Source organism: Populus euphratica, unplaced genomic scaffold (assembly GCF_000495115.2).
Source record: "Populus euphratica unplaced genomic scaffold, PopEup_1.0 scaffold267.1, whole genome shotgun sequence".
NCBI classification, from domain to species: domain Eukaryota; kingdom Viridiplantae; phylum Streptophyta; class Magnoliopsida; order Malpighiales; family Salicaceae; genus Populus; species Populus euphratica.
This window is the reverse complement of record NW_011500049.1, coordinates 260,546-285,159: the sequence shown is the minus strand read 5'-3', so window position 1 is coordinate 285,159 and position 24,614 is coordinate 260,546. Positions and strand designations below refer to the sequence as shown.

Genomic DNA, 24,614 nt, shown 5'->3' with positions numbered 1-24,614 from the left:
ATATTCAATCAATTAATTTTATTTAATCAAAGAAAAAATTATTTTTAGAAAATATATTTAATAAAAAATAAAAAGACGTCATACAACCCTACCAAATAAAAAAAAATCAAAACAACCCCTAACAAATATCTTTAAATTAGGTTAATTTTTCAAACTGTAACCCGTGAAATTTCAAATAAACTTAATTAAAAAAATCAAATCCAAATCAGTTTAATATTAAAAAATAAAATTAAGTGTACCAAACTAAAAAATTTGCAAGAGCAAAAGAATAAGAAAAAAAATTGATAGGAAAAAAATAATCAAAGGTGAAATTGCCAAAAAAATACATTATAAAAATTATCTTAAATGACATAAATAACAATTAAAAAAAACGAGGAACGAATTAGAAAATTGTAAATCAAATGGGGATAAAATTGAAATAAATTTTGATTTTCATAATTTATTTCAAATAAAAAAAATATTAACCAAAAGACCAAGGACTAAATTGAAAATAAAAAGAAGTAAAAAAATTAAATAAGGATAAAATTAAAACAAAAATCAAGAAAGAGAGGAAAGAAAAGGAGAAAAAAGACCACCAAAACCAAATCAAAGTTTTATTTTCTACATTTGTAAAAAAAAAATATCAAGATGGATCTAAAAATATTTTAAAATTATATTTTTTATTACAAGAACCAGTTAGACAAGCCATTCAAAAACAATACAGCGGTTGATACACAAACACGTGTCCAACATGAATCATCAAAAAAATTTAAAATTTCTTTAACAAAACTACCTTTCCTTTACCATTTTACCTTATATGAAAAAAATTATCACCTTACCTTATATGAAAAAAAAAAAATCAATGATACAATAATAAAAATACCCTCAAATCTTGACATAAAAATATTAAACCCTTGAAAACAAGGAAGTATTTTAACTGTATGAATAAAAAGGATAGAGCCAAAATACCCCTCTTAACCAATCAAAGTATTTTGGTATACAAGAGCAAATTAACTGTTTTATTGCATGTTTTATAATTAATTACAAATACAAATCTACTCTTTAATAACACCCACCAATACATTAATCTTAATACATTAATCTTAAGAATATTTATAATAATGTTTTGTGCAATTTAAATAATATTTTTTTATGAAATTTAAAAGACAAATACTACCTCAATCAATTTAAAAATATCAAAATACCCCAATTGCAAAAACATCCATTCCCTCAACCATTAGCCCAAAGCTTCTTCTTCTTTTTTAAGGAAAGAAGGTAAATTCACTATTCCTACTATCCACGGTAAAATGTCTAAAAAATCAGTGAATCAACCACCTTCTTCAGTTTTTTTAATGCAATATCATGATTATGACATCAAATTCATCTAACAAAAGAAATTCGTTTAAGTGATTGGACCACTTACTCAAGTTGAGTTGGTCATTGAACCAAACTAGCAATTGACCCAGATGAAGTTAAACAATCCAGCTAAATCTAGTGACTTCGACCGGATCAAACTCAGGTTTTTTCAGTTTTTATTAAAAAAAAATAATCTAAAACGACGTTTCAAGATTGGATCACGACCAGGCCAGACCCTGGCAAGGGCTGATAAAAGGCCTGTTGAATTTTGAAAGTGAAAACCAACAACTGACACTGACATTTGTCAAGGTTATTAATTATTACAATATTACAACATTCCAAATTCAGCCCTATAACACGACTTAATAGAAAAAAATGCAAAGAAAGAATTTTCACGTACACCTACAATTACATGGTTCCGTCAAAGTACAGGCACGAGTGATAACTCCGACTAACGTCCAAAAGTTGTTTTATCCCACACTTTCCTCTAGCCGGCGACATCTTTCGGCTGTTTCGCGATAACCATGATGTATATTTACATGTTCACAGGAGGACTTCCCTGAGATTGCAGTTAGTGAAAAAATTAGCAATCTTTTGCAAACGCAAGGAAATCAATATCAACTCCCACCAAAAGGGCAACGGAAAATTAATGTCCATATCCTCAATAACCAAAACAGAGTTTAACCCTACCAATTGGCACGCTAGTTGCAACACAGGAAAGATAGAAACAAAGAAGCTTCTAGTATCTACCTAAAGACGAATCCAATACCACTATCCAAATTCCGAAAACAAACTCATCTTTCATTGAGGAACAAATAGCAAAAACATTGATTTTACCTTGAACAAAAGATCATAAGCGATATATTCCCAGGGCAATGATATGGACATTAAGCAGCATTTGAGGGGTAACATCTCGTCATCTGAAGATATGGAGGAAGAAGCAGCTGCAAAGGCATGCTTTGCTGCCACAGATGCAACAGATGCTGCTTTTCGAAAAACTGAGCCAATCCCGAACCCTTTCTTTGAAGTAACAGGTGAAAAAGGGCCAACATCCTGCTGGCTTTGATCTGATAACATGAAAACTCAATTCAGTAGAATGGAAATCATTGTGCATGCTATTCACATATCAAATCAACTAATAAAGAACAATGGCACTTTTGCAAAACAATTAGGAGTCTTAAACCCAAAACCACAGAAGGTGGGGGAGGTGGGAAACGAATAGACCCCCAACCCTCAAAAGACAAAAAAAAAAAAAAATACACTGAAAGAGATCAAGATATTAGGAAGTAAAGGATTCCCCTTTTACCTGCAACACCAGAAACAGCTACTTCAACTTCCCCACGTCCTCCTGGACCTTTCATGTAAAGTCTGTCTGTTTTTCCAGGGGATTGACCAAGAAGACTCCCAAATCGAGACTTGCCAGCTGTTGGAAGAGAGACAAGAGAGCTCAATGAGTAAAGAAAATTGTTGGCATTTCAGTTTCTGATGTCTCTGCAAGATGCCTCGAAGTTCAGAAACTGGTAACAATAAAATTCTTTTTGCAAATAAAAAAAATTCTTTTTTACCACAGGACAGAGATCATAGTTGCAATAGTTTGATAATAACCAGAGACCAGAACAATTGAGTAACAAAGTCAACTTCAGAACGAGAGAAACCACAAGTGTAACAAGAACATGTGAGAACACTTGCTCAAAAAGAATTTAACCCCAGGCGCCCAAACAAACAATTGTACTAGAAAACAGCTGAAAGCTAAGGACAATACCAACAAAATAGAAAAACGTGTAAGGCATCAAGAGCTGGATAGAAAAGATAGTTCGCTAACATAATAGTGCCTATTTGAAATATTTGGGATGGATGCACCCTCTTTGTTGATTCTGATAAACCATTAGTACAAGTATTCATCTGCTGTTGAAGCAGCCAAATGAATTTAGTCAGAAGTAGATAAAGAATGAATTAACGTTAAGTGTTTAGAATTTATGCCCAGAGTCCCAAGAAGAAAATTGTTATTCTGTCTAGGAAAATTAAAACAAGGTTTGCATATTGCAAATCAGAAAATCTTCAATTGCTATAATGAGTATTCAGCATGCTTACCTCCATTTGAGACTAAAGGATATTTTTTGGCTCACAATAATAAAAGCACAGATAAACTACAAGTTACATATGTCAGGCAACAAAAGCAATTTCAATCTCAAAGTAAGTCATGACTTCATGTGCTTCACACAAAAGCTTTCCTGCAGAAATAACAAGTGAAACTAATAATCCAGATAGAGAAGAGATAACTTCATATCATTCTAACTGAAAGTCACCTAAGATTTACTTCTGATGAAACAACAGAAAGAAAGCAGAACCATTTTTGAGTAATTTATTGGAGATATACCATCATATGCTTCTCGAACCATTTGATAGCTTACAAATCCGGAGAAAAGTGTGAGCTGAAATCATTATAATGGCTCCAATTAGATAAGGAACTGAATGAATTGTACATAGAAATAAGAATAGTTTCTTTTCATGTTCATCTCTATCTCAGCATATAAAACCAAGTAGAGACAACACAGGAGGGTGAAAAAAGAAATCATAATACCCTGCAATAAATCATCAATGCATTTGTGCATTTAGAGATATTGCAATTTGGAAAATGTATGCTCACGGTCAACTAAACTGGCAAGTTTAACATGGATTTTCCATAGCTACCCATGGCATCTACAGTAGTTCAATCCTAGCAGTTGGAATCTAAGGTTCTGTAAAAGTTTTCTAATAAAATTCCAAAGCTCTCCATGTAAGGAGAGAATGATATATGACACCAGAAACCACTTTGATCTAAGGCAAGCTAGTCCAAGAGATGTATCAAAGTGTCAGAGAATTTCAAGCAAATTAAAGCCTCTTCAAATCAGAATAGCTCAGCAAGTGGGAGTTCATGGTATATCAAAGAGCTCAAACAAGGAAGTTTCACGTGTTGGGTGAAACAAGCACAAACCTTGGAATTCTTTTCCTTCCCAGAACTAGTATCATTTTTCTGAGAAAAATTACTGCTAGAACTGCCATCATGCAACTCTTTGTCACTAGGAAATGCCGCCCCATCATGTGCATTGAGAAGTACACAATAGCAGTGGTCTCTTTCTGTCAATACCTGATGATAGTAAAATTATAAGAAAAGTAACAATGATTTGACAAAGTTTAAATAACTAAAAGATTGTGAATATGTGTGTCCTAGATATGAAGCATTTTATATCATTTCTTTTCCTCAGTGCAACATGCTGAATAATTTATGCTCTTCATATGGAAAATTCATTCTTGGTAAGGGTATAACTCGATCAAATTTAAGTGATACAGCTCAAATTTTATAATTTAAGTGATACATATCAAATTTTATAATTTAAGTGATACAGATCAACAAGGTGTTGACATATTTAAGTGACACAGATCAAATTTTATTCTGCTCCCCTTTATTTAAAAATTTCCATCTGACATCCATGCATATTGACATACACAGCACACCTTGTCGTGAGAAAAACATCAATAAAATTAAAAAAAAAGTAAATTGTTGACCTTGTAAAACAACACATTAAAAAGTACAACGGTCATAAGATAAGCACTGTACCACTGCATCAAAAGTGGAGTCAAAATCATCAACTGCAAAACAGATATCTGGATATGCAGGCGTTGTCTCTACTTCCTATAAATGCATCAGAGATCATGTCAGGTGAGAATTGAAGACAAAGGATGAATTAAGAGGATGACTTATTAACAGCAAATGAGCATACCTTTTTTGAGTCCAAATGAAAATATACACGACTTGGAGATGCATAAACAGTCTTTACAACCTGCAGAGAGAGAGTTAAATTCTCCCTATGGATAAGAAGTTCACAAACTAACAAAAAGAAACAATCATGCTATATAAAAACTGGAAGTACCTTATATATAGGAGACAACTGTGTATCTTGCCCAGCTTGATGATTCCGAAGGACTTGTTGACTGAAAACGAAAACAATAAACAAGAATTCACAATCACAAAGTTCTTTCATGGCTAAAAGAAATAAACCTTTCCATTTTAGGATTAATACAATATCCTATTTTTATAAGTCATGGGCCTTTTTAAGCAGGTGAAAACCATGAATTTCAAAAAAATTCTTCAGTTCCAGAGCAATTTTCAGCAGTATGGCAAGTAGTATACGTAATATATTAAGGTAAAGTTATGACATGAGAAACAAAATACCTGCAAATGGCCACAGTTACTGTGTATGATGTATGTGCAATCAAATTCAAGTAAAATGAGCGCCTCCAATCCACCTCCGCTGAACTTTCACTAACTAAATTATCCATCTAGTAGACAAAACTGAAGATAATGAGCACCTTAGCAAAATCAATTCCAAATACAAAAAGGCCACATGTAACTACTATATACGTAAACATAAAAAAAAAAAAGACACCAAACCACAGTCTAGCTCAAGTTTCTTCAACTATAACCAGAGTTTTATATTCACAATTGCATAAACTCCCACATTATCTTTCCATCATGCTGTGGGAGGAAAGCCACAAGCAATCAACATGCCGGTTTTCCCTCAAGCAAATATTATCACAAAATCAATCCAAAGCACAAATTTACGCCGCTCTTTACCTTAGGTGCCCACCTGCGTACAAAGTAAGGAGCAGCACTCTCTACACTATCATTGAAACCATATCCTTGCGTGCTCTACACCAATATAATTAAACAAAATTAGTGCGAAATCGAAAATCAACATTAAAGCGAAACTAGATAATTGCCACTACAAATAAACAATGCTTCACCCTTTTTCTAACGAAAAAGACGAGATCATCATCCTGCTTTCTCCTTGATTCTTTACCACGAATAAAATACAAATCCAACACATCATGCCAAAACCGAGAGTCCATTTCAACATCTGCTGCATCTTCCTCTTCATCTTCCACTGTAGTTTTCCCTAGCAACTTAGAGTGTTTCTTCACCATAGACAACAACTCAAACCTATCAATTAAACAACAATTTCCATAATCAAATATCACGCACAAATTAAACCTAAAATTTTAACCTGATTAAGTAACAGAATCTGCAGGACCTGGAAGGAGTCTCTCCGCCATCCCCTAGCATTTCTGTTTCTCAAATTTGAAAGGAATTCGTAAACAGCAAAACACTTCGCGTCGTGATTAATGATATCGATTGACTTTTCAGCAGCAACCTGCCTAGGTTTTTAGAATTTCATCACCAGCAATCATTTCGAGTGAAAAAACTGGAGCCGCTGCGCGGGTCGCTGATCCGAGCCTTTCTTTTGTTGGGGTCTTCGAGACTGAGAGGAGAGAGCACGATATTTAGAGGGATTATTTGGTGTGTCTCGGTTGATGAGAATCTTTGTGAGTTTGCTTCTGAAACACAACAGGTGTCAATATAAGGGTGTTTTCTGAAATTCAGAATCTGCCGACATCGTATGTTTTTGGCCTGCCATCAAAATGAACGGTGAATGATTGCTGATTGGTTGTGCGGCGTTGTGATCATGATAATAATAATAGTAATGAGAGAGGCCTGGCCTGGTGCTTGTGGCTGGCCCACCTTGAGCTGGCGTTTTCAGTTAAACGTATTTCGTGAAGGGCAATGCATGAGCGACACGTACTCTTCTAAGACACGTGGTTTTAAATTGGTTTTGGATACGATAATGTAAATGGGACGTTTTGTCCCTATACTTTTGAATTTTAATGAGTTATATCCCTCTGTGATTTTAGCAGTGAAATTGTCAAGGTCCTTACAGTTCTTCAAAATTACACCTGCACTTGCAAAAATTCATAAGAAATGAAGAAACCTAAGTTTTAAAGATTGTATCAAATTAAAATATAGATAAAAGGAAAATAAATATGAAAAAATCAAATAAGTATGTTCTTAAAAAAATTATTTTTTTTATTTTTTTATTGTATTTATGTAAATATTTAAGTTAATAATTATAGTTTAAACATTATGAAATTTATTAATATACTTGCAAAAAAATCAAAGATGTGGGTTCTTGAAAAATATTATTTTTATTTCATATTGTTTTTTATCTTTTTTATACTATAGATATTTAATAAATATAATTTAAATATTATAAAATTTATATTATTGTTTAATACATACCTCAGGTGAAAGCATTTTATATTTCAAATTTGCATAAACTCAAATTTTTTTGAGCTATTAATTTTATTAATTAAAATAAAAATGATAAAATTAAAATTTGTAATCAATTTAGTTTACTGTTGATATAATATCAAATAATTATTTTAATATAAAAATTTAAAATCTTAAATAACATCTGAAATTTATATTATTCACTAGAACTTACCCACCATATTCTTTTTAAACATCCATAAAACATTCTTTTTAAACATCCATAAAACATATCTGAAAAATAACATCTGAAGCAAGTCACCTTGATTGATTATACATGACTACTCTCATGAAAAGCTTATAAAACATGAAGGAGGTAAGAGGGATACGAGAAAATTATGGCCAGGCAACTGGTCCATGATCCTACCCTTCTCTTGGATCGGGCCATTAAAGGTTTCTCCCCTCTCGGTATACATATTTTTGGTGAGCTTGGCCAGCAAAGATCATCGACCAGGCAGAAAGTTTTAAAGACGAAGATCTCCTCCCTTTTTAGGAAATACAATCCATTGGATAGTGTCGATGGAGCCAATATCATATGGACAAACACTCCAAATATTTCCTGTTTGTCCTCGTTACTCTTTGAGAAATCATTACTGGTCAGATTTGGTTCATCTTTTTTTTTTTTTTTTTGCTAAATAGAGGATTTGGTTGTTCTATGGTTCTTGATTTTGTTGTTCTATGAACAAACCGTGAAGGAGTGCAGAATTGGAGAGGCGCAAGGGACCCTGCTAGCAAATCAGCATGTTGAATAGAGTTCAAAATTTAGTATAACAGCATGGATACCATAGACAGTGAAAATCTTTGTGCTCTTGCGGGTTCCATACTTCCACCGGTGAAAAGAAAAAACTGCGTGAAAATTTAATTTTATAATCCGTAAAATTAATTAAGACGTTCGTAAACTACCACAAACACTTATCTTAATATATAAAAAAAGAAACATGAAAATCAACATGCTGGTTGGGTTGGTTTCTACAGCAGATGGAAACAATAAAAGTTGCAGTTACAACGAGGAAAAAAGAATTCAAGCTGATTATTAAAATTATAGTTATTAAAACTAGTTTAGGGCTTGATCCAATTTAAAAGGTGTACCGAGTTAATATATGGGTTTACCGATTAACCCAAATCCATTCTAAAATAGTAAATAAGGACTTTATTTTGAATAAAATTTAAAAAGAAGATGAAATGACATTATTTTTTATAAAGAAAATTAAAAAAAATAAAAATTGAAATTAACCTTTCAAGGTCTCACGTGGGTTTTATCAAGTTACCAAAGATTTGATGAATTAATTCAAAAAAAAATAATTATAGCTATGTTAAGCTCCAAATTAGTAAGTCACCAACTCCACCTACTATACCATTAATGGTTTAATAACTACGATTAAAAGATGAGCAGTTATATTTGTGGGGTTAAACTTGAGTCTCACTTGACCTATCACCACGAAAAAGGTGGTGGTGGTGATGTGATATTATTTACAGGATTAATTACGAAATCACATTTAATAAAACGAGAAAAATAGGAGCACAACCAGTCATTTTAAAGCTGGAATAAATCGTGCTCATATTCCAATTAAAAACGTCCATCTTTGGATTCCTAGACATGGAGTGCCCAGATACAGTAAAAAGAAAGCAGCCAACAACAAAAAAACATTATGATAAGAAAGACATCATCATTCAAAATCATGGGGAAAAAAACATTTTTCAACATTAAAAGCACTTTTAGGCGTCAGTGCCGAGTTTAGCTTTTATTTTATTCAATATTGTAAGACGAAATATCATGGCTCCCAAAAGAGGGAAATGCAAGATGAGATAATGAAAAGACATCGAATTTGTTCAAGATGGTGACTCGTCTAAAATTACATTCCAAATAGCATTTCATTTAAACTTAAATTTTTATTTTTTTTTTCTATATTTTCAAATTATTTTTATTTGTTAATATTAAAAATAATTTTTAAAAATAAAAAAACTATTATTTTAATATATTTTCAAATAAAAAATATTTTAAAAAGCAATTACTCATTAAATAAGTGCTTAAACAGAACAAATCAATGAATTAATTACCTACTTAAAAGGAACTTATTTGTTAATGGTTAATGTTTAACTTAATTGATCTTCTAAAATACTCTTATATGATAGGTGGTTTCGGTTTTATTTGTTAAATTAAAAGGTTTAAATATAATAATTATTATTTTTTAAAATAATTTTACTTAAAAATATATCAAAATAATATTATTTATTTTTTAAAATTCTTCTGTGACATCAAAGCAAAACAAATATTTTAAAAACATCATTCTTGCTGCAAAAACAAACATATACTAAAGGCCTTTGTTTTAAAGGAGGTTGAAAAGTTTATAAATAAAACAATCACAGTAACAAACACACAATATAATCAACATCTAATCAATCAAAATTCGGTAGAATTTCGTGTTATCGTCTTCATAATAAGAACCAAACTTGATTTCCTCCGTAGGGTACAAATTTGAAAGCAAACACTCTGATGGCTAGTAAGCAGTTATGTGATGGATCAGGCGACTTCCTAAATTATTGAATAGCGGTGTAGTATCATATTTTAGTAAGCAATTTCTTCCTTACAAGATAGGTTTTTTTCTTTTTTTTTTTTATTTTATGAGTAGAAATTTATATATGAAACTGAGATAATTAATTTTCCAAACTTATAATGATAGTAAAACACCGACGATTTTAATTAGTCAAGATTATGAACGTGAATATAATTTGAATTCTCTTATTGAATTGTTTCCATATATATTATAATTGATCAAAGTATCATAACTCATAAGAGATCAGACCATCAAACACAACTGTCCTTAACTTTACCATTTCCCAACCTTTCCAAGAACAAAAAGAAGAAGCAAACCAACCTCACACATCCTAAAACCCCATGACTTACCAAAATGAACGTTCTTTGCAAGTTTGCTCAAGCAAATCCATGCAGAAATTCAGTCCTCATCAAATGCCCTAGCACTCCTCTTGCCTTTCCCTGTCCTTCTCCGGCTAATAGTGCCACCTTCAAGGTGCCTCATGTTTCCATCATTGAGAATCAAGGGTGCATCGTTAGCTTCATCACCATCATCTTCAGTGGCAATACGGATGCAGGAACATCTCTCCAGGGATGCAAAAAACGCACTTGCCACGCCATTGATGAACCACATAGCTACCCCATCAAGCTTTCCACACCCCGGTGACGAGCTATGACTGGATGTGGTACGGACCCTTGGCTCAACAGAATTTGAACGCAGACTGAAGAAGCTAGAGCAATTCGTGGAGGTAGTTGCAGCCATGAATTGAAAGATCTAGTAGCCTCAGGAAGAGAGGTGAGATAAAGAAGTCTCGGGCTTTACCTTAAGGACTCCAGGGGCTTGGTATTAATGTTGTTGATTATTACAAGGCAATTTCCGAAAATTGCCCCTGTGGATTTGTGAAATTACGAAGTGTGTCCTCGTAACTTCATCATGATTCTCGTTCATGTCCGGTGTTAATAATTAGATGGACCGTAGAGACATTGTTTGCAGACAAGTTTGTTAGATAGTTTAGAAATGTTTTTTTTTTTTTCACTTTGTCAAATCTCAAAATATTAATATAAGAAAAATAGGGATTTTATTAAATTATTAAATTCAAATAAAATAAAAATCATTGTACTTAAAATCCAATAATCATCCTCATTTGCTAATATGGACAACAACCCTTTAAATTGATGCCTTTATAAAATTCATGATTTCAAAACTAATTAAAAATAAATTTTAATTTTGTTAGTAAAAGATATTAACTTAACCGAACTCTATTGAGAGCAACAGACTCCAAGTGCAAGATTAAACACCAAAAAAAAGAACAAACTTGGGGTAGATGAACTTTGATGACCAGCTTCCAAATCTCAAAACCTAGCCACCTAGAATGTAACAAACCTAGCAAATTAAAGCTAGAAACAATATCTGCTGTCCCAGCATATCTGCATTGAAAGGCACAGCAGAGAAGGGACCAGCCTCAGCCTGTGGCATTGTCCTTTATGTTGTTTAAAGGGGTTGCTTAGAAGGGTTGCAGTAATTATTTTTGAAAATAGCTGATTGAAAATATATAAAAATAATATTATTTTTTTATTTTAAAAAAATTATTTTTAATATTAGTATACTAAAAAAATTTCAAAGTAAAAAAAAATTAAAAAAATTACATTTTCATAAAATTATATCTGCACAGCGTAATTCCAAAGTGTTTCTAATTTTCAAATATGACTCTTAAAATTCATGCCATGTGAATAATACACACACATACACATATACATATAAAAGACTATACCTTTTCTTTATAGTATAAATTTGAATATCAAAGCAGTATAATAAAAATTTTATTTTTCTCTAATAGAATAGAATCAATATTTCAAAAGTATTAAAAAAATTAATCTCAATTAAAAAATAAAAAAAATCCCATCAGCATTTTTAGATGGTTATATTTTACATATGGTAAAAGAGATACACAGATATACAAAAGATAGTGTTTTTTTTTGTATTTTATAATTTACTATTTTTTATTATTTTTTAGCTCTATACATGTTCAAAACACTCGAATTTCTAGTCTGGATATTTTTAAGCAGAAAGTGAATTCCAACTTGATTTAGCTTGTTCTAAATTTCTAGTCGAATGAATAATTACTTGATTAGTTAATCTGGTCAAATTTAAGTGAAATACAATCCGATAAACTCTAAGACATTTAAAAAAATTTAAAATAGCATTGATTTAAATATAATAATTGATGCGATAATTTGATAATTAAAATCCTAAATTAAATCAAATCAAACTCGACAAGTCTAACAACTAACCAAGAACCGTCGGTATCAACCCGACCTTGCATGTGTAGTACATTTACATATGTTTTACACGTAGGAAATTATGGAGCGGTCAAGGATAAGACTGAGACTATAATAATGAAATTAAGAACAAAATAAAGATAATAATGATGGCACCCAACGAGAGGAGGTGCATCTCATCATAGGCGGTGGCCCCATCCATGACATGTCTAACAAACCTATTCCTGATAGAAAAGCAGATAGCTTTTATTTGCTAGCAAAATGTTTTGCCTCGTCAAATCAGTGCGCATGAGATTATGAGAATGTACGCGTGCATGAAAAAAGAGGAAAGAGGAGCTTTATATTGATTACTTTACAGTTTGTTTCAGAAAAAGTTTGATTGGAGGGCAGGGGAGAACGAGAGGGTGAAAATTAAGGTACGTGTAAAAGCTTAATTTTACATGAGAAGAAACTTCTTAATAAAGGGGAAGGGAAATGGAGGTTAATTTTCAAACTTCTTTCTCCTCTATGGTCTCCCCTCTAGATTGGGGTAATGGTTTTATAAAAAATTTTTACAATAACTTACCATTTTATTCATGATTCTAAAACTTGATTGAAAAGTCGATGTAAAAAAAAAATTTATATCATGAATTAAAAAAATTGATCTAAATTAACCAAGTTTAATCTTCTACTTTTGAAAACAATAAATCAAAATGACATGGTTTTAACAAATCATCAAAAATAATAACAAGTTAAGTTCTAGTTTTGATTAGATTAATGAATTAACCGAGCTTTTAACATGGTTAGCGAGGATTTTTATTCTTTTATATGTTTTTTAACTCTGACTAATCTAATACTCAATGTGACTAATTTCTAAATAAATCTGTTAGGCTAATTCGAGTTTTATAATTATAATTTTGTTAGGAAATAATATAAAATTATTATTGGAATCTCACATAAAGGTTTAAGTTTTTTTATTGAGATAATTTTTTAATATTGTATTAAAATTTTAATAACCAAATAATCATGAGTTTAAATTTAACCACCATATTCTAATTAATGAAATCAAGCATAATGTCTAATTAATGAAATCAAGCATAATGTATTGTGTATATATATAAATTTTAAATCTAAATAGTTTTTATTTTAAAAAATATATTAAAAAATAATATAAAATTAATTTTAAAATCTCGTCTAAAAACTTAAAATTCTGAGTTGAAATATATTTTTTAACATATTTTAACTTTATTTAATATAAAAATACTCATCGTCATTCTTTTAAAAAATAAATGGTTTCAATCTTATTTGTCACTTCATCCCCTTAAAAGGGAAATTAATGATATTTAATATTTATTATCTTTCATTCCTTTTTTTTTTTATTCAAACAAAGAAAAATTTTCCATTCCCTTCCTATCACATTTTTTTCCAAGGATAAACAGTAATATTTGAGATTATGTATCTATTATTTATCCTTTTATGTATATACGAAGTGTTGATTTATATATTTTTTAAGAATTTTTCTTTCTTATATTCTTTTGTCACTTTGTATGCAAAAACACCTCTTAGACCCCCCCCCTCCCTAAAATATTATTTTTCAAGACATGGAATTATTTTCAAAAACTTAACAAAATTTGAAGAACTCAGCAATTAGAAAAAAAAAAGTGAGGTAAAATAAATAAATTAATATGAAAAAACCTAGAAAAGCAAAAACTTGGAGCATCCTGAAATTTGAACGAAACCCATAGCAAATAAAAAAAAAATTGGAAACTAAATTTTTATTTAAAAAAATAATAATTTGTGCACTGTCAAGTTTACTAAGGTAATTAGTATGCCTTTCTACGATGCTAGTGAAAGAAGACTTTCAAATAATTTGTGCGCTACCCATCACTTTGTTTATGCAGATTGTTTTGGTTGCGAACTCCCTTCCAGAACTAAATGATGCCCACTGCTATGGATCTTCCTGGCATTGTTGCTGCGGCTGCAAAGGTTCGTCCACATGCTTGATGCTTTGCAAACTTCTCATCTCACTCCTTTTTAAAGTATTTGTCATTGAACAAAACCAAAGTGAGGAAGCTGATTCTACTATTCAACAGCATTGTGATGTTCTTCGCAGAGCTTCTGAAGCAGGTGGCCTACTTGTTGATGCAACACTTCAGATGGTTCTAAAGAGAATTCCTCCTCAGTCCCCTTGATGGTTGTTGAGAATGGATGTGGGAGTCCGTGCATTGATTTGATGCAGGGCAGCTCTGAGCTTGTTGCCGCTGCAGAGAATGCTGATTTGGTAAAAGTCCCCATGTTCAAGTATGTATGTTTGTCTTGCTTCCTTTTCCTCACTTTCTTTCGATAAAAACACTGTTCCAGACATAAAATTAAGGACAAATGAGTGCAGCTAATCACATGCTGAAGCTTGTGCTCCGCAGAATATATTGGAAGGGATGGGTTGAGCGCTTCATATGAATTTCAATGTTCGGTCTAAATGTGCTTTTCTTTTACCATTACCAGTGCTTCATGCCTGACCCTGTGATAGTATTTCCTCTGACATTCTAAAAAGTTGAGAGAATGGCATTCAAGATGCCAACTCTAACATCTATTGGTTTAGTTACTAGCTCGAGACATAAAAAAAACACAGACAATGGAACAGAGCAGATATGTTTGAAATGATAAAAATTTACTCCAAAACTATCCAAAGATTTTGTCTTTTCTGTAATAATAATGTACGAGTATTTCTTTTGACATCATCTAGTATGTGTACATATCTCATTTATGCAGCTTGTGATGGTGAAGAAAAAGAAGCTGGATGCAAAATCGATCAAAGGAAATATATACGACTGTGTCTGCAGATATGAAGCAGCCTGTTGAAATCTTCTCAAGTTTTATCAGTCAGGAGTAAATAAAGAAAGAGAGGGTGCAAAAATCCAAGTGTTAATGTTAATGTTACGTGGTAGATGATCCTCCGGTGTTGATGTTGCAGTGGAGCACCTTGGCCTTGAGCTACTCTGGCTCCACTCTCTTCTTGATGCTGAAAGAACAATTTTACAGTATTCGAAACAACAGGCGCACCTAATCTCGACCCAGCGATGGCGAAAAGAAACCCATCAAATCTCATTGAACATGAATGACTTAGATCCAATATTGCTCGTGAATTAAATGATTAACATGAATAACTTAGATTCAAAATAAAATATTGAATTATGACAAACAATATTTTTCTTTTGGGTTATTCCCTATAATTGTACCTCATTATACTAAAAAATAAAAAAACAATACAAATTTAAAGTTAAATTAAATGATTGTTAGGTGAATTTATATAAAAAATAAATTTTAATAGACTAATTTGATTTAATCACGGGTCAAATTAATTTAAATTATATTCAAGAATTAACTTGAGTTCAATTGAAGAATTTAATTAGGTGCAAAGCTTAATTACACTTTAAATGGGTTAAATTAATTTTAATAGAGGCTTAATTGGTAAAATATTAAGTTTGGGAGCTCAATTTGAGTTTAATTAAAAAGATTAAAATTTAAAGAGACCAAATTTAATTTTTATGAAGTTAATTTATTGAAATGAAGGGTAAAATTACAAGAATATAAAAGTTTTAGGGTCAATTAGGATTTAAATTGAAGAAATTCACAACTAAAGACTAATTTGTAAAAGGCACCAAACTATAGGGGTTTCATTGACAAAAATAGAGGTGAAATTAAAAAAATTTAAAAGTTTAATGGTGAATTAAGGGCTAAATTGCATAAATCTAAGATCAAGGATCAAAGTGCAAAAGGATATGAAATCTCGGGTTAAAATTGAAGTTTTCTAAAAGCTAAATTGCATTAAACTAGAAGTTTAGGATCAATTAAAAGTGCAATTAAAATAAATCAAAAGGTGAAGGACTAAAGTAAACTTAAAATAAAAAACAAACCATGTGTTATCTAGTTCACTCTTAATTGATCTTTTCTTTTTCTTTGAAATGACAATTGAGGAGGTTATTTTAAAGATGTATTTAATGCTTTATTTTTTCATCAAATTTGATAAAACAAACACATAAATGATCACTAAACATTTTTATATAGCCTCATGTGGTTCGTTCAAGCTAATTGACACTACGGTGGCAGCAAAGTTAGCCTAAAATGGCCAACTCAAGTTGCCTTCAATTGACAGATTGACAATTCATTATATCTACTTTGAATCAATAATTGGAATTTTTATCCATTCAAATAAGAGTCAAAATTTGGCACCATTAAATAAAACAAGTCTCTTTTCAACCTCTTATAAATTTATTTGAATTTTATAGCCAAAAGAGGGGGAAATGAAAGTCAAAGTTGAGAAAAAATCATCTATGCCCAGTTTTTTTCTTCCATTTTTTTCTATCTTTTCCCCCTCTCGACCACCACTTTAGTTAGCTCCACCACTATACCTCGACCATCATTGTCACCAAAAACCACTCGAAAGTATTTCCTGTAACACCAATAACACCTCTAGCCTCTCTTCACATCAATATAAGCAAGAACGCTCTTTCTTCGGCTCCCTTGAAACATGCTTTATAACCAACCCAACCACCCTTAATAGTCAACTTTTTCAAGCCATGGTAGCAGCTTGGAACCAACATTTGGGATCATTCAGTGTCGAATCAAAAGTCAATAATTGGCACCATTAAAGATAACATGTCCCCTTTCCACACCCTATAAATAAAAGTAAATTCCATTCCTCAAAGAAAAAGAAATCATTATGCAAAGTTGGAAAGAAATCATTTTTTTTTCTTCCCCTTTATCGACCTCAATTTCCTCCCTTTTATTGACCTCAATTTCCTCCTCCTTTTCTCCAATCTCCAGCGATGCCACCACCTCCGGCCACCTTGCATATCTTCCCTATAATATCAGGAATGATCCTACCTTTTTTTACCTCCATCCAAGCAAGGTTGCTCTTACTTTTGTCACCTTAAACCTGCCACAAACATTTGTGCAAATGACACTTCCTTTCTAAATTTAGTGGGCTAGACTCGTTTTCATCCCAATCTAAAATGTTTGGGCTGGATCTAACCAACCCTAAAAAATATTTCAAAAAAACATACAAGGGGGATTTCAAAATATTTTTGATTTTCTCGTGTGTTTTTTTTATAAATTTTGATTAATATTGAAATGTATTTTTACACTATAAGATAAAAATCTAGTATTAAAATACAAAATTTTTTCTAAAAATTTTCAAAAAATATTGGGTTGTTAATAATTTTATTTATTTCTTTATGTAAATATTTATTTATTTATTTAATTAAATGTGTGCATAAGTTTATATATATTGAAAAGATCTATATTTTTTTGTGGTTAAAAAAATCTCTTGCTTGCGGAGGGAAATAACTATTGCAAATTCTACATCCCTAGCTAGAAATTAAAACAACAAAGTTCCTTTCTATCCAATACCCAGGAATGAACAATTCAAGTTATAATAATCAAGCATTATTCACTCAATTGTTACAAATATATCTTATTGAAAAACATTAAAAAACACTCATAAATTATAGTACGAGATTCTGATAAATGAAAATGTTTGTCTTCCCACCAGCATTACTAGTACATGCCGACATTCATAGCTCAAATAACACTTGTCTATTGATATTGTTGCTTCCATCCCAGTACTTATCCATCATTACTCGATCAACCATTAAAATTAAAGAATTGATCACCATAAGTTGAGCCAGGCTGCTCATTATTGTTCTCCTGTTTATAACAAATAAATTTTTAGAACCCATAATAAGAAAAAAATGAACCCATTATAAAAATAAAAATAAATTAAGAGATTGTTTGACATCATTTAAATTTTTGGCTTTTGCTTTAGTTTTCATATTTTTGAAATCATAAATAAAAAAAAATTTATTCTTATTTTTGTTGAGAAAAGCAAAACCAACAATTGTTGTTACAATTTTTGAAAATCACCTCATTTAAAAAATTTGACAATTCAATTGTTTGCAGTTTTATTTTTTTAAAAGAAAACAAAAACAAAAATTATGCCGCGCAGATAATCAGCAATTATTTCTTCATAAAAAATAGAAATGGGACGGAAGTAATTATAAAGAAAATGGAGACATACATGTGCCTGCCCTTGAGGGACAGGTGACCCTTGCCTGGGCGAGCTACCCGACGCCATTGCTGTTCTAGGTGGATAAGTGTTGTTCAAGTGATTAAGATTAACGAACAGATCACCACCAGAAGTTAAGGAAGGCTGCTCAACATTGTTCCCCTGTGTATAATAAAAAAATTGTAAGCATACATTCGAAACAAAAAAGAAAAAAAAAAAGAAGAAGAAGAAGAAGATTGTTTGATATCATTAATGTTTTTGTCTTTTGTTTTAATTTTCAGGTTTTTGAAAACATAAATAAAAATTTGTTATTCTTATTTTTTTTGTTGGAAAAAAGCAAAACCAACTATTGTTATTACAATTTTTTTAAATAAGCTGGTTTAAAAAATTTGGCATTTCAATTGTTTGATTTTTTTCATTTTTTAAAAGAAAACAAAAGGAAAAATTATGTCGCGCAGGCAAACAACAATTTTTTCTTCATGAAAAATAGAAATAGGACGCAAGTAATTATAAAAAAATGGAGACATACATGTGCCCAGCCTTGAGGGACAGGTGATTGAAGCAGCCCAGACGACACTTGCATGGTGGAGCCACCCGACACCATTGTAGTTCCAAATTGATAAACTGGTGGGTGATGAACTTGTAGGTCTGCCTCTCCAGTGCCAAATGTATTGCGAGGAGTCATTTCAATCTGTATACGCCGATTACAGATAGTGATTTATATATAAAGAGAAAAGAAAATTGAGATAATGTTCTATTAAAAGTGTTTCCACATTATTAGCAGAGGATCAAAATGTGTGCAGCAATATATTTTTGTTTGCTCTTGAAATAAAAAATAAAAAATAGACAAGCTAGCAATCAGTCAAATCTAGGTAATATGTCCTTGATTTGTTTGCTTACAACCTTATTAATTTTTATGTTTTTATGTCTACTCCTAAGTGATTTTTTACTATTGCAAATGTTAAAAATATAACAAATCATTATAAAATAATAAAAAAAATTATATTTATAGGTGTCTATTAATATGTAAGAGAATTTTTCACCTTTTATTAATATTATTAAAAATAGATAATTTTTCAATTTTTTTTATAAAAACCATAAAATTTATAAGGTATAAATATTCTCTAAACTATTTAGATAAAAAATCAAGGCTTTAAAATATAAATAAAACTCAAATTTCAAGGGAAAAGAAGTTTTTGAACCTTGAAATTGAAGACTCTTTAATGTTATTTTTATTACTCTAAATTATTTAATATCTTTCTCAAAAAATTACCGACTTCGTTATCAAAGGATCCTTGAATCTCTCAATTTTTGGCTGTTTTATTGCAGTTACTTCATTATCAAAGGATCCTTAATCTCTTGATTTAGGTTGTTTTATTGTAGGTATTCAAGATCTTTTTAGTAAATTGTGAGTTTTTTAGATTAACAAGAAATTAAAGTCTTTTTTATTTATTGACTACCATACCAAATACCAAATATATAATTTTATCACTATATATGCATGTATGTATCATTATGTATGTAGGAAGAGAAACCGCAGCCTTACAAGTATCTGAAGCATGTTGATCATAATATTCTGTTGTCCAACTATTTGCACGAGTCGCCTGTTAGTTTCTCTAGTTTGCTCCATATCGGATTCGAACAGTTCCAGTTTTCCTCTCAAGTAGGCATTGTTTTTCTCCAACTCAGCATAATCTGCTTTCCACTTTCCCAACTCTCTCTGAGTGCGTTCTATCTCTTGCTGCCCATAGATATCATATATAGAAAGAGAAAAGGATAAATTAACTATTTATAGGGTTTAAACAAAGAAAAAAAAAAACATGGAGGGGAGATAAGCTACTCATTCACTTGTACCTGCTTTCTCTCACCACGTCTGTAGTCTCTTAGCCGTCTCTTTTCTTTTCTAATGTCTTCAGCTGATGGTTGGACAGTTTGATCATTCTGATCACCTGTTCATATGTTTAAGATTTTGAAAAACAAAACTCGAAATAACTATACTAAATCTCAAATATATATAACGAGTACGTGATAAAAAAAAAACTTGTCAAATATGTTAACCAGTAATCGAATACTTCCACTAGCTGTTCAATATCCTAGCATTATTGGTTTTCTTCATATATTAATATCTATAAAACAGTCACAAATCAATGTAATATGGGCGAATCATCCTTCCTATTACAATGCTCAATTACAATCAATGTATATGCATGCATGTTAACCTACTGATGTATTTGGTATATTCACCAACATATTTAATTAATGGGTTCTAGATGTAGGTAACAGTGCCAACATTTCACTGGAAAAGAAGCTCTAGCCATTCGTTTGTTTTTATACAATTTATATGCTACATATGACTAATATAATTCCAAAAAAGAAAGGACTGTTATCAAACTTATAGTCACCGGCCGCTAGCTACCTAATCAAGGATTAGTTGCTTAAATTAATTAGTACACTCCACAAAAACTATGTAGAAGCTTATTGTCTTTTCTTTTTTGTAATAAATTAGGGTTGATAACTCATGTAACGAGGAGCTAAAACGCTTAATCACACAGTAGTAATTAATCATAACTTCATTTCATATTTAATTAGATGATCCGACTGAACTTAGCAGATCAATGATCAAAACAGGATATATCTATAATTATACATTACTACCATGAATTATTATCGTTCATTTTTCTCTTGACTTTCAACTATATATATCCCCCTTTTTTATAAAAAAAAACCCTTAAAACAAATCTCCTTCTAGTTATATTCAACTGATTGATTTTAATAGGGTAACATTCCAAAGTGTTTGAATAACGATTATATTGCCATCTTTAAAAAAAAAGATTTAAAATTTCGTGGAAACCAAACAACATCAACATGAAGCAAAATCAGGCTAGTTATAACATATAAATTAGAGATCTAGCCAACTAAATACTTATTTATCATAGATATATACATGGATTGTACTGTACCTCCGACAAGTTCAGATGGACCTTCCATTGAATTGGCTGGTATCTGCAGAAAACAAAACAATTGAAAGTAGAACTGAAAACTCCAAACTAAAAGCACAAAAATCCGGAGAGAGGAAATTTAGTACTTGAACAAGGAGTGTATGAGACAGAGTGAGAGAGATAGACAATATGTCGCCACGAAATCGAGCGAGGATGCTCGAAAAACAATCGATAGGGAAGATAGGAGGGTTCAAACTATATATGGCATGACTATATGTACTCGTCGCAACACGTTCTGACACCATTGACCATGGTTAGATTTCACCACATGACGCTGGACAATCTGATTGGGTCCCATTTGTTTGCTTTGGTCTCAATCGTAGTGTCCTAAAACTGTTAGGAGAGAATCAATACACAATATTTAATTGTTTGATAAGATAAAAATTTTATTCACCATGAAAATGCTCTCGGTAAAACAAGGTAGAAAAATACATTAGTAAGTGGCGAATTGGATTTGAATAGCACAAGGTAGAAAAATACATTAGTAAGTGGCAAATTGGATTTGAATAGCTTTTTTTCATTTTTAAAAGGGATTTTTTTTTCTTCAAAGAAAGAAGAGACAACCAAACCAAAGTAATTACTTATATACGATTTAATTATTGCAGTCTGCTAGTTTTGCTGTAGGAAAACTAGTTCGACTATGTCATAACTGTTAAGACTATTTAGTTATACCTTATCTTCTTCTTTAGAAGCCAGTTTGCTTTCCTTGACTGCACAGCGCCAAAAATATGAGCTTGTTCGAGGCTGAAATGTTTTGTTTTCGTTCTCTCAAATCTTAGACGAAGTCTAGGCCATTTGGCCCAACAAGTTGTTAAATTGGGCCTTTCCCTTCCTCTTCTTCTTTTTTTTCTTCTCTCTTCTTCCTCTCCGGTCGGGCTGGGGCTATCATAATGGGCCTTTTATGGGCTGTTTCTCTTTCCTCTTTCCCCTCCTCCTCTTCCTTAGGCCTGGTTGGGCTATTTATTTTGCCCGTGTCAATCATATGACAGTACCTGTACAGCTGCAACTGGTAGTCTCTTTCTTGCACCTTGTCATCCCAGTTCTGATGTGGTAGATTACTTAAATCATGCAGTTTCATCTGTAAAAATACTCAAGTTGATAGATCGCATAAGCTGCTAGCCAGTTGCTAAGTTTTAAAACACAGAATTCCTTTTTCTTTGTTAACAATGCCTCCTGCATCATCTACCTCTCTCTCTCTCTTTCTCGTCTTCGTTCCTGGAAAATATTTTGAATCAGGGAAGAAACAGAAGTAAGAATCAAGAGAAGTTGAGAAACAAATGGTGACAGACCAAAAATATACCATTCATGGCTAAATGAATAACATACAGAATATTATCACTTCAAGTGTGCAATGATGAATAACATACAGAATATTATCAATTCAAGTGTGCAATGATGAATAACATACATCAGGACTCGACAATATATAGCTTGTTCGTTTGTGCTAACACATGAACAGCTTCAAATCAAGGGCTCAAGTCTGTTGGTTGCAAACCTGGGAACAGCAGCAAGACCTGTGCTGCTTTGGTGGTATTTGTGGCTCCGAGGAACCATTCGTTCATATCAATATGAATTATTGACCAAGACTTGAAATGTTAACAAAGACTCGAGAATTAAAAAATAAAAAATAAAATTGACGAAGACTTGCAGAAAATATCACATTATATATTACGGGTCCACCACGTGAAAGCCCACTACCATGTAGTGGCTGATAAATTTCTCGTTAATAGCAAAGAAAGGTTTATTTCAAAACTCAAAATATGCAATGCGGAGGGAACATCAATTGAAAATTCAAAAGTTGTAGCAAAATATATAAAATTATTAACAAAAGTTAAAATCCCTTTGAAAAACTCTGTTCACGTAGCAGTTTTGCTATTCCCACCATTAAAAAATATTGAACCAGTTATAAAGGTTATTAATGGCGGTAGTTATTTAACAAGACATAGTGGACTCATTAGGATAGTCATTTAAGAAGACTCGTTAGTTATTATTGAATTGAATGAAAACAAATAAATTTTTTATCTTTTTAAAAGAATAATAAAATAACTAAAATATTATTAAAAACCAAAAAAAATAAACTATCATTTAAAAATGTCTTTGTATTTTCACGTTCTTTTTTTCTATTATTATTATTATGTTAGCTAAAAAATACTATGTTATTTTAATAAACATAAGATAGTATTAAAAAAATAAAAAATAGCTAATATGTGTCATCTTATGTCGAAGACACAACTATCTTTTGGTGGTGTGTGGTGCACAACACGCCTTCTAGCAATACAACACCGATTTTTGTCATTTTATTAAAAGTGTAACGACATTCTCTTCTTTTTGTAACAACGTATGGAGATGTAGGGGTGATGGCTGATCATGAATGACTTTTTTTTATTTTTTTATTTTTATCTTTCATCTCTCAGAAAATTATGTTTGTCCATGTCAAATTTCAGAGTCGTTCTTTGATTTTGAGATGTTGAGTTCGATCTTTATTATTTTAATATTGAATTTTTGTTCTTAGATTTTTTCTATAAAATTTTAATTTATTTTCAATTTGATAATTCAATCTCAATTTGTGATTTGTTATTTTTTAAAAATTTGATCCTTATTCTTTTGATTGTATTGTAGTCCTTTTGTTAAATTGATTTTTCTTTACAATTCCACCCTTCAATTAAAAAAAATATTTTTATTTTTAATTTTGATACTCAATATTTTGATTATTTTTTCTTGTATTTTTTTAAATTTTATTTTTCTTTTTATTAGCCTTCAGTAAAAAATATTTATCTTATTTTAATTTTAATTTTGATGCTTATTTTTTCAATTTCTATATTTTGTTTTTGATATTTTTTTATAATTGAAAATTTTTTTTCAATTTCAGCCTTTAATATTTTATTAATTAAGAATTAAACCTTGTGGTTTATCTAAATTGGATGCTTACAGTCTAATATCCTGGGTTTGAAAATTCACACGGATTGACGTAATTTGTTTTTTATTTATTTTCATTTTAGCTTCTAGAATTCAACATTTTTTTTAAAAAAAAATATAGGCTATATGATTTTCTTTGTTTTCTATCAGGTTTTTCCAATCTTATGATATGGTCCATAAGTTTAGTAGGTTGACTTATGTTGACTTGACATTAATTACATAGGTTACAAGTTACAAGTTTATCATACCATCTCAATTGAATCAAACTGTTTTTTCTATTTTAATTATAAAATATTTTAAGAATAGCTTATATGTCAATCAAGATTATCTAGAAATCAACTATTTTAAAATATAACTTGACCT

General features: G+C 31.0%; 3 protein-coding genes and 1 long non-coding RNA gene across 5 annotated transcripts; 1 reads left to right on the top strand and 3 right to left on the bottom strand.

Annotated features, from left to right (window-relative positions):
- Nucleotides 1–1,548: 1,548 nt before the first annotated feature.
- On the bottom strand, nt 1,549–6,805 carry CW7. Of its 2 annotated transcripts, XM_011001601.1 has the most exons (12): nt 6,408–6,804; nt 6,121–6,316; nt 5,951–6,025; nt 5,549–5,655; nt 5,247–5,307; nt 5,097–5,156; nt 4,934–5,008; nt 4,310–4,462; nt 3,713–3,767; nt 2,642–2,758; nt 2,173–2,402; nt 1,549–1,894 (listed from the first exon to the last, which is right to left on the bottom strand). In XM_011001601.1, exons 1-12 carry the CDS (start codon nt 6,437–6,439, stop codon nt 1,871–1,873), a joined length of 1,185 nt encoding a protein of 394 aa, XP_010999903.1. In that variant the 5' UTR covers nt 6,440–6,804; the 3' UTR covers nt 1,549–1,870. The 2 variants fall into 2 exon arrangements, with proteins under 2 accessions (XP_010999903.1, XP_010999904.1); XM_011001602.1 differs by lacking the exon at nt 4,934–5,008 and having other exon boundaries at nt 6,408–6,805.
- LOC105107611 (uncharacterized) lies at nt 4,469–4,858 on the top strand. The gene is made up of 2 exons (XR_838915.1): nt 4,469–4,691; nt 4,754–4,858. It is a non-coding gene; the product is annotated as an uncharacterized LOC105107611 (long non-coding RNA).
- Nucleotides 6,806–10,203: 3,398 nt separating the features above from the next.
- Nucleotides 10,204–10,855, bottom strand: LOC105107610 (uncharacterized). The gene has a single exon (XM_011001600.1). The coding sequence runs from the start codon at nt 10,774–10,776 to the stop codon at nt 10,435–10,437; it is 342 nt and encodes a 113-aa protein (XP_010999902.1). The 5' UTR covers nt 10,777–10,855; the 3' UTR covers nt 10,204–10,434.
- Nucleotides 10,856–17,663: 6,808 nt separating this feature from the next.
- On the bottom strand, nt 17,664–22,918 carry LOC105107609 (uncharacterized). The gene is made up of 9 exons (XM_011001599.1): nt 22,744–22,918; nt 22,008–22,550; nt 21,422–21,668; nt 21,297–21,339; nt 20,191–20,285; nt 19,883–20,077; nt 18,866–19,027; nt 18,349–18,498; nt 17,664–17,978 (listed from the first exon to the last, which is right to left on the bottom strand). The coding sequence occupies exons 3-9, from the start codon at nt 21,578–21,580 to the stop codon at nt 17,916–17,918; spliced, it is 867 nt and encodes a 288-aa protein (XP_010999901.1). The 5' UTR covers nt 21,581–21,668; nt 22,008–22,550; nt 22,744–22,918; the 3' UTR covers nt 17,664–17,915.
- Between the last annotated feature and the right edge of the window lie 1,696 nt (nt 22,919–24,614).

What these genes read in the sequence shown, in the direction of transcription:
- CW7 (XM_011001601.1), bottom strand. Translation starts at nt 6,439, where the DNA reads ATGCTAGGGGATGGCGGAGAGACTCCTTCCAG. An exon ending in TCTTTTTCGTTAGAAAAAGG is followed by an intron (nt 6,026 to 6,120) that starts GTGAAGCATTGT and finishes ATATTGGTGTAG; the next exon opens with AGCACGCAAGGATATGGTTT. An exon ending in GGTTCGAGAAGCATATGATG is followed by an intron (nt 2,759 to 3,712) that starts GTATATCTCCAA and finishes CTCTTCCAACAG; the next exon opens with CTGGCAAGTCTCGATTTGGG.
- LOC105107610 (XM_011001600.1), bottom strand. Translation starts at nt 10,776, where the DNA reads ATGGCTGCAACTACCTCCACGAATTGCTCTAGCTTCTTCAGTCTGCGT.
- LOC105107609 (XM_011001599.1), bottom strand. Translation starts at nt 21,580, where the DNA reads ATGGTGTCAGAACGTGTTGCGACGAGTACATATAGTCATGCCATATAT. An exon ending in TCCATCTGAACTTGTCGGAG is followed by an intron (nt 20,286 to 21,296) that starts GTACAGTACAAT and finishes ACATATGAACAG; the next exon opens with GTGATCAGAATGATCAAACT. An exon ending in TCCCTCAAGGGCAGGCACAT is followed by an intron (nt 17,979 to 18,348) that starts GTATGTCTCCAT and finishes TGTTATAAACAG; the next exon opens with GAGAACAATAATGAGCAGCC.